We start from the raw sequence: 9,875 nt of genomic DNA on the forward strand, positions 1-9,875 counted from the left end.
GACCTTAAAGATTATGAAGATCATGTCATCTAAACTTCAGATGATGCCGGTAACACCTCACTTCTTTGTCGCAGATGTATTACCCTCTGCAGCGGTTGAGAAGACAGGCACCATGCTGTCGGATGGGGCCATCTATAGCAGTATTGACTTCATGGGGAAGGGCGGTTACAGCAGCCCCGTGCAAGATAGCCAGCCCACCCCTTACGCTACCACCCAGATACTCCAGTCTAACAGCTTCCATGAGTTGGCTGTAGACAGACCAGATCCCCGCTGGAAGGCTTCTCTGCAGGCCCAGCAGGAAATTGCCAACCTGGGATACTCGCTAACTGATAGACGCCCAGCCACCGGTACAAATGTGTGTTAGTGTGTGTGAGTGCTGGACCGAACTGTACAGAGAAATGCCCAGGAACAAAATATTGCGTGACAGTTAGTTTTTTTAGAAGTAGAATTCCTGCAAGGGAGTTGGCAAACTGAGCCATAGAAAGTGCAAAGTGGAAAAGAGCAAATTTATTTACATATTCACTGCAAATGAACCCTTAGGATAATGCTCTTAATTACTCTTCTGTCTTCATCAGAGTTCTACCCTGGGAGCTTATCTAGCCCAGAAATGTCAGACAATCATGACGCATTTCTTTGGGTTAACTTGATTAGCAATGCATCAGCGTTATTAGTTATGTATGTGTATATACATATCCATATATACTGTGTTAACATAGTCAGTAGGATTCATGGAGGCATTTCTGTGTGCGCTTTTGAATATTCACAATAAGCTTTGTGCTCAGCTAAATGTCACGACTACCAGAGATAAAGTAGAAGAAGCTTTATGAAAGAGGTTTGCCTCAGGTTTTGATGCCTATTTAAGAAATATCGTAACATTTTGAAGTCACCATATGCCATCAGCATACAAAAGAGAGTTGATGAATAAAAAAATTGTGGTTGGAAATAAGTAGACTAAAAGCATCAGCATGTGTGTGTCGAAAAGGGCTAACACATTGTAATATTTGTATGAGTGCACACAGGGATTTGTTAGCATGGCAACAAGAAGATGTACACTTTCATCTCTTGTTACCCACCCTCAGGTGCAAAGGTAGGGAAGAAAAAGAAGGTGAAGGGTGGAACAAAGACCCCTAAATCAAATGGGACATGTTGGGCTAACATGCCCCTTCCTCCACCACCCATGCACCCTTTGCCTGGTACTGAGGTTGACCTTGACCATTACCCCCAGGAAAGCCACAGAGGAGGGTAAGATGTGTTCATATCTCATCAGTTGACTCACACGCAAATATGAAACCACAAGCACACTTTGAAGCTAACATAGAAACAGAGGTCAGATCCCCTCCACCTTTGTCCTGGTCATGCCAACATTGTCATTTAAACACTCACTCGTAACTTCATCTAAGCTCGCTGATATTATTTAAATTCTTAACAGTTATGTGTTTTGAGTTATTCAGGCTATCGTACCATCTTGGAACACAAAGCATTGTGGGTATATAGCTAGTAGAAAGTACAGTAAGTACTCAAATGTCTATCATGTAGTGTGAGCCACATCCTAAATGATGTTGTGTCGCCGTGTTTGATGAACAGTTAACTTTCCCAGAAGTGTCTCTGTTATGTGGACCCACACACTGACAGCATCAAACGCAGATACATGAAAACATAAAATCTGTTGATTAAATCGTAGTAAAGCAAAACACTTGGTTTACTCTGAATTTTGGTTTCATTCAATCTAATGTATCAAGGTCCAGTTACCGATCAAGTGCAATTCTACACCACAAGAAACAGCACAATAATCACAATAATATATTGAATTTAATACCTTGCTTACATCGGCAGTAAAAATATTATCTTTGTAGAGGCGTATTTTTTGCTGAATTAAATTGAGCATTATACCTATGTATAAGAACTGAGAGTGTGTTGTTGTTGTGTAATATTCTAACGAGCTACCCAACGGTGGAAAATCAACATAATTATAAAATAGTGAATGTTGTTCACCAGGTATGACAACAACAGTTGGGCTCCGCCTCTATCGCTCCCGTCCTACCGTCACCAGAGTTTGGACAATGACGTTGAGGAGGAGAGGGGACCTACTCCACCTCTAAGAGGAAGAGCTTCCTCTCCAGCAACAGCAGCATCTTACAACCAGCCTTCATCATCATCTCTCAGCTCAGCCCACCATGAGGAAATGCAGTCTATTTTGCAGGCCCATTTGGATGAGCTGACCAGAGCGTACCAGTATGAAGTAGCCAAGCAAGCATGGTAAACATCACCACTGGCATTCATTTCAATTTGATATAAGTAAGGTACAAAGTGCACACAACATATTCAACAAATATCTTTGATTTCGTCACTCATTTGCTCATATAGGTTTCCCACTCCCATTGAAAATCAGTTGCAAAGGGGCATCAGCCTATTAAAAGGGGCTTCCGTCTTGGACAGATGGGCATAAAGCCTATCGGGCGGTGGATGTAAAACCCACAGCGAATGGCAGAATCTTCCATCCGCAGCACACCCTCACCAACCCCCACCTCCATCCCCCTCAATATTGTTTTAAAGGGACATAAGCCATGTGTGGTCTCCCCGGGCAGCACAGAGCACAGTGCTTCGCATGCCACTGATCTGCCATCTATGTTTCTTGATAGAAAAAAAAAAAAAAAGATATCTTCTAATATAGTGCTTCTAATGGAGCCTGGAAAACACCAAAGAAATGCGTGGATAGTAATAGGTGGGTTTAGAAAAACTCTCTGTTCTGACATCACTCAATAGAGTTGATAATTAGGCATGATGGCGGGATGTGCACTGCCATGTAGAACAGCTGTAGAAGAGATAACAGCCGTGTCGGGGACAGCCTTTGACCATCCAGATATCCTTTACCCACTCCATTTTGAACCCCACTGTTTGCATAACACCCACCAGCACCGGGCATATAATCAGTTCAGTGACTGCAGACTTTTCGGATCTGCGCTGATTCTGCATCCTGGGTCTTGTTTTTGTTTTATATTCAAAGCATGTGTTACGTTACTTATAAGTGCCTTATGGTCATTAATATCCTATTTGTGTTTGCACCGTATCAGGCACATGAAGAGCAATTCGAACATGTCCAACACTACCATTCCTCCAATGGACTTCATGTCTTCAACGCTGGGCTCAGATTTGGGAGATACCCGCCTCTCCGAAGATGAGGAGGAAGATCGATACGCTATGGTGTCAAAGAATTTGTGCGGCTTTGATTACACTCCTGGACACACTATGGATAACCTTGAGGTCTCAGGTATGTTTGACAAGGCTGACACTGAGAGGGGAGACTAACAATTTAGGCTGAATTTACACTGCGTGTCTAACAGGCTAATTTGGATTCAGTACCAACATCAGATTTGTTTTGTTTGGGTAGACGTGTCTGTGTATATTCTGATAATGTCAGGCTCACATTAACCGGGTTGAGCCACTCTATTAGTTCAGGAACATTGACAGCTTGTCACGTGGGGGATTTTGTTGTGGAGGCAAAAGATAGGTGGATAGAGTGTAGGAAAGCAGGCGAGGCAAGGGAAGAGTGCAGGGTAATTCTAAAGAAAACATCCACCCCCGAAAGTCAAACAGATACTGCATAGCAGGATTAAAAAAAAAAAAAAAGTCCACAGGAACAAAGTGAACGAAGAAGGAAGAACACAGGGGACAGACTGACCACTGATGATGGGACATTTGAGGCCAAGGCTTTGAGGAGAGTACCGAGTAGGAAATTGCTTGCCACTTGGATGCATGTATTGACTTGCTGTTCACTTGAACCATGTGCTGTAATTCAGCCTAACTCAATATCCTCCCTATCATTATCATCCAATACCTCACCACTTTATTAGCATCATGCGAAAAGTAGTTAAATAGTAATGAAGTGGATATTTGCTGCAGGAGTATGAAATGTAAACAGCAATACTGCCAGACAGAGAAAAATGGCAAACAAAAAAAAAAACTACATTTGTCTTCTAAAGTATCCACATTCAAATGAGGTTCCTTTCTGTCACTGTAAATGTTTGTAAAAGTTAAATTCTGGCAGGTTATTAGAATTCCCTTCAAGTTATTTGAGTAAAGGCATCAAAACCTAACACTGCATATACAGTATAAGTGAAGTGCTCTGTTGAAAAGTTTTATGTTTTAAAGCGAAGAAAGGATGCATTTATAAATAGGATCCCTGTCTTGGAGAGAAACATGACAGCGTCTCCCACAGGGATTAAAATACACCATTTTAGACGGCATTGTTTGATAGGGTAATAGGAGGATTTGTACAGTATCTTGAATATGTGTTTTTTATAGTTTCATATGCTATTGTGGGGCAAAATACAGATCAGTGGGACTAAAAATAATCACAAATATTAGTAACGCAAACATTACTTATTGTTTGTTCGCCTGTCAGTTTTGGTAAATTGCTGTATAACTGCGAGCAAAGCCTGATTGTTGGCAGGATGATGTCATCATGCAAGAGTGTTTTGGCAATTTTCTTCTCCCATAAGACGTTCTTTTTTAAATAGAAATAAGATAATTTTCACCGGTATTGGTTTGTTTGTGTGCAACTCGAGCAACAGTGACCTTTCTAAATGACAATGACCGTAATTGATTTTGGAATTTTGGTGATTTTTGGTTTTGGTTTATTTGAATCTCAAATTAAAGAAATGAAAGACAAATGTTCATTTTCATTTGCAGGTAAAGGCACACAGTTGTGTCGTTCAGACAGCTCTGGTACAACAGATCGTGGTCCGCAGAACACACACAGCCTTGGTCACAAGAGGGTTCAGCTAACTGGCCTGAAATCTCAGACAAACAAGGTTGGAACGCTGCCCAGACGAAAAGACACCACCCAAGAAGGTAAGCTAAGTCTTTATGAGCTTCACTCATGATTGTATCCAAGAGGCATTGGAGTGGAATATTTTGAAGTTCCTGCAAATATTTTCAAACTCTCAATTTGTGCCTGTGAAAATCCACAAGTTCATTTTGATACAGTGTGATCTTCTCTGCCCATGCATTTCCATGAAATCAGTTTGCCTGATCGGTGTTGTTTGCCCAATGTGTCCATCTACCATCCAATCAGCAGCCCACGCACCTCAAGTCAAGGGCCTTCACAGCACCGGTTCCCGCATGAACAGCTCATGGGCCAGTGCAGCCTCAGACCCTGCAGACGAGTGCATGGTGACCGTTTCCACGCTAGAGCGGCAGCATATGGGTTCCTGGGGCGACACCTCAACATCCAGAGGCACGCTCAGTCGGGCTTCCCACAAGAGACCAGCCGCAGAAGCCTCCCACAACGAGCACCTTCTCACAAACAGCAAAGAGAAAAGGGATCACTGTAAGTGTCAACAATTTTTTGATGAAGGTGCAAGTCTCCTGTAGAGTTTATCTTTATATATATAAAATCAATGTAGATGCTAAGTTTAGTGTTTACGAAGTGCAATCCACGTTTGCATATTTCAAGCAACATGAAGTTGGATATATTGTAGGGCACCTGTGGGTGCAGAGCATAGTTTACCATCACCAGAGTGTGAATGTGTGAGTGCATCAATAATTTATCCACTGTGAGCGTCTTTGGATGTCCGAAACAGCATTACATAAAACTAATGCATTATTGTTATTATAGAGCCGGTATTGTTTATAATGATAAAGATGAAGTAATTGCTTGTTTGTTCAAAAATACATTTGAAAAGACCATTAAGAAATAATCCCATTTTAAAATTGCAATTACATATTGAGAGAAAAAACATCTAAATTGGTTTATTTTCCTAAATCGTTCAATTCTAGGAGAGTCATAATTGATTTTGAAGGGACAGTGTTGTTGCCTCTTTTATCTTCAGTCAGTTTGTCATTTTTTTTGTTTGCCTTCATTATGTTTCATAAATCATACTGATTACCTTGACAGTGCTCTAAATTATTGTTGAAACCTGTGCATTATATTTTTCAAAATATTTCATTTATTCTGTACTAATGCAATATTAAAGCGGCACTGCTTACCTTTTTTAGTTAGTAATTTTCACCAAAGCCACTATTAGAGGATATAGTGCTGTTTAAGCCGATTAGCTCCTCTAACCCTTACCCCCTTTTTTTTTTTTTTTTTTTTTTTTTTTCTGTAAGGCGAAGATGCCATAAAAGCAGTATTCATGCTGATATTATGGTACTGTTCTCTTGTGTTTTCAGAGTCTGTTGCATAGATGTCCCTGGACAACTTGTTTCAAAGTGCTCTGAGATTATAGCTCTTTGAGTGACTCGGAATGATGATTGCAAGATGGAGAGGAAACAGAATGAAGTTAAAGGAACATGAAAATACAGATCTGTAAATGACATGTACAGGACACAGACACCACTCTCACAGTGTTCCCTTCATACCCCCTACTTCAAATGAGTAAACTGTACGGCCACTTCTGTTATGTATCACTTCGCGTAGCCTACAACAATACACACAGAGGAGGTGGAGAAGAAAAATCACAACAAAATGACTAATTAAAATGAAAAAGGACTTGTATAATGTGTAAATATATTTTGTATGTATCTGTATACTTTTATTTTGCTTTGCTATGCAAGCTACTGTAACATTGTCTTTTTTATTATTATTTATTACAGTGACTCATTTTTCATTGGCGCTCAAACCATTTGCTTATCTTGATGAAGCTAATGTATCATTGTACTTTGCACAGAGCGTTTTGGTGAAAATAAGCACAAACCCTTTGTCAGCAAAGCCGAAGAGAAAAATCATGATATTGGGATTACTTACTGCCTGGGCTGTGCTGCAGTTGTTTTCAAAATATCCCATGTGTTAAGAATTAAAAAGGGAGCAACACAGGTGAAAACGTGGTTATAATAAGCCAAGAAACTGTGTAATGTACTATTTGCTGTGAATTTTGTTATGCATTATATTAACAATGACTCCTTGCAAACAGTTCAACTTCTATGTGACACATCGCCTGTAAGGCCAAAATAAGGCAAAGGGGTACTATATATGTCACTTCACTCCCATCCCTTTAAAGTATGCTAATATAATATACAATATATACATATATATATTTATTACTTTTGGTAATTCATTTTCAATTGCATACAATGATACGAAAACAGTATAATATGCAAAATACAATACCACTATACAGTAGATTGTACTGATCTCTAAATAGGGTGGAATTTGCTAAATCAAACACAATCTGTTGGGTTATGCTAGCCAACATGCAATGTCGACAACCAAATGTTTCCCATTGAACTTATGTTTGAAATACTTTGTTCTAGAGTGAAAACCGTCTGCATCATTAATGCTGCATTAATTGTACAAATAAAATTCTGAGTAAAATTTCAACAAAGGAACAAGTTTGCACTGTGACATTAATTGGGTAAAATAGTCTAATAAATTTTATGACAAATAAAAAAGGCAGTTACGTTATATTTTTTTTCTATTTTTCATTAACAGTCACATCTGTAAAGTAGGGCACGATTGATTTGTTTGTAGCTGATGCCAATTCCGATATTTGGCAGACATAAATTCCGATAACTAATTGGCTGATTAAAAAAAATAAATAAATAAATAAAATTTAAAAAAAATATATATATATATATATATATATATATATATATATATATATATATATATATATAATGAGTGAAATGACTTTCGTTTCGGTCCCTTAACACTTACAACAATAAAGATCTGAAGCAAAACGTTTGACTTTTTTACTTTACTTTGTCCTTTAGTGTTTGTTTAACTTTACAACAGAGAGAAAGATCAGCAAATATCGGCTGATTTTTGTGAGTGGGAGAATGTTGAATGTTATTATATTTGTGCATACAGTAAAAAAAGAACCATAATCGGCAAATATCGGCAAAAAAATAATCTGCCGAATTTTTCCCATTTTAAAATATCTAATGTCAACTGATTAAATCGTCCGACCACTTAATCAGTCGGGCCCTAGTGTAACTCAATCAACCACCGATGTAAGGTACAAATCCCAAATCCAATGAAGTTTGGACTGTAAAACGTAACTAAAAATAGAATACAATGATTTGCAAGTCCTCTTCAGTCTATGTTCAACCGAATACATGACAAAGACAAGATGTTAAATGTTGAAACTGATGAAGTTTGTTGTTTTGCAAATATTCACTCTCTTTGAATTTGATGCCTGCGACACATTCCAAAAAAAGCTGGGACAGGGGCATGTTTACCAGTGTGTTAAATCATCTTTACTTTTCAAAACAGTCAAGAACCATTTTGGAACTGAGTACACTAATTGTTGAAGTTTTGTAGGTGGAATTGTTTCCCATTCTTGCTTGATGTACAACTTCAGTTGTTTAACAGTTTGGGGTCTCCTTTGTGGTATTTTGTGCTTCATCATGCGCCACACATTTTCAATGGGAGACCGGTCTGCACTGCTGAGAAACTTGAGGTTCCACTGTATGATTTAGTAGGAATTTGTATTTGCCAGAGAATATTCCAGTTTGAAGGTAAACAAATTAGGTGTAACTTTTGTATGATTTTTGACAAAATTACCATGAGATCATGTAGTGCTTTGATGTCATGAGTCATATGAAGATATATTTGTGGTTATATGGATTGCTAACATCACAGAACCAATAGTAATGGTAGATTTGCTGTTTGGGTCATCACAGGATTGGATTATTGTTTTAAATTTTGAAAATCAATTTTCGCTTTTTTTTTTTTTTCCAACATACAGCATCTTGGTTTTGGATTGTCTTTTCTGGAAATGAGTTCCCCACCAAGGAATTGTCGCCGGCCAGACTGGTTTGCCCTCAGGAATACTCATTCACACAGCAGGGCCAATCTCCAATCCTTTGATGCAAAATAAAATGTGTATGTGAAAATGAGCAATGTTTCCCTCCTTAATGCCACTTGCCATTCAGAACAGTTGGAGATTGCTTGGGTGAGCTGCATATTGTCGCTGTTCTGTGAAAAAGATTTAGGTAAATTTTTTTCAAATTTCGTATTTTCACCTTATGGTGTTTTTACGTTACAGGCATCGCAGCAACGTGAATATTTAAAAAAAAAATCCATAATTGGACATAAGTGTTTTTCACAGGACAGCGACGTTATGTATGTGCATATTGTGTAAAAAAAAAAAAAATAACGTATGTTACAAATACAGCCATGTATTTGTATTCAGTGAGTCTGAAGCAAAACCCACGACTGATCTTTTATTCAAAGTAAATCAGGAATGTCGAGTTGAAAGCCAATGGATGTATTATATGCTGTTCTAATTATTGTGCTGGTTTGTCCTGACTTTATTGATCTCCTCTTGTTTCATTCCTTAAAAGCAGCTTATGAAAAATTCATCCACAAGTCTGACAAATGCAAGTGCTATAGTAGAATTTAAAATGCATCATCACACGGTCACTTTGTAAAAGGCATCACAATGAATGTCATTTTGCACAGCCTCGCCCATTACAAGCTCTGACTGCCACACTGTATAAATATATAAAGATATCCTAAAACACGATTTAGCCTCGGCTGTCTCATGAACTTTGTTTGGCACGTACAATATAACATGGTTGAAAAATCACATCGTTTCCCTTTAAACAGGAGCCAGGAGAGATTTGCTTTGGTTAGCTTGAGGCTATCTGTGAAAGCCTGTCAATAACAATGTCTTGAGACTGATCGACCAAGATGAGGATTGTCTACGGATATTGTGCGAAAACTGGGAATTATTGGCTGCCCCTCACTGATGCTTTAAATCCAGTTTGGTTGTATTTTTGAAAAGTGTGAGGACACCACCACAGGATCTTTCATCTTATTTGGAAAAAGTTATCATGAAAGACCATGACCATGGAGCATTTTTTCCCCCTGAGTATAACACTGCCATGGACAATAAACCATAGACAGTTAAAATACATGCCCAGTATGACAA

At 38.6% G+C, this 9,875-nt stretch overlaps 1 protein-coding gene across 3 annotated transcripts in view; it reads left to right on the plus strand.

The window, feature by feature from the left end:
• The window catches only part of LOC147133162 (roundabout homolog 2-like), a 66,139-nt gene extending 56,672 nt beyond the window's left edge, over window positions 1–9,467 (plus strand). For 2 of the 3 annotated variants that reach the window (XM_086012563.1, XM_086012565.1), the window contains 7 exons: window positions 75–347; window positions 1,080–1,242; window positions 1,996–2,256; window positions 3,072–3,268; window positions 4,690–4,851; window positions 5,075–5,329; window positions 6,172–9,467. In XM_086012563.1, the coding sequence (XP_085868689.1) occupies window positions 75–347; window positions 1,080–1,242; window positions 1,996–2,256; window positions 3,072–3,268; window positions 4,690–4,851; window positions 5,075–5,329; window positions 6,172–6,173 (1,313 nt within the window). In that variant the 3' untranslated portion in view covers window positions 6,174–9,467. The remainder of the gene's footprint in view (window positions 1–74; window positions 348–1,079; window positions 1,243–1,995; window positions 2,257–3,071; window positions 3,269–4,689; window positions 4,852–5,074; window positions 5,330–6,171) is intronic. The other variant, XM_086012564.1, reaches the window with a different exon arrangement.
• The last annotated feature ends 408 nt before the right edge of the window (window positions 9,468–9,875 follow it).

This window comes from Filicampus tigris, chromosome 17 (assembly GCF_054856515.1).
Source record: "Filicampus tigris isolate MCC_2025a chromosome 17, RoL_Ftig_1.0, whole genome shotgun sequence".
Taxonomy (NCBI): domain Eukaryota; kingdom Metazoa; phylum Chordata; class Actinopteri; order Syngnathiformes; family Syngnathidae; genus Filicampus; species Filicampus tigris.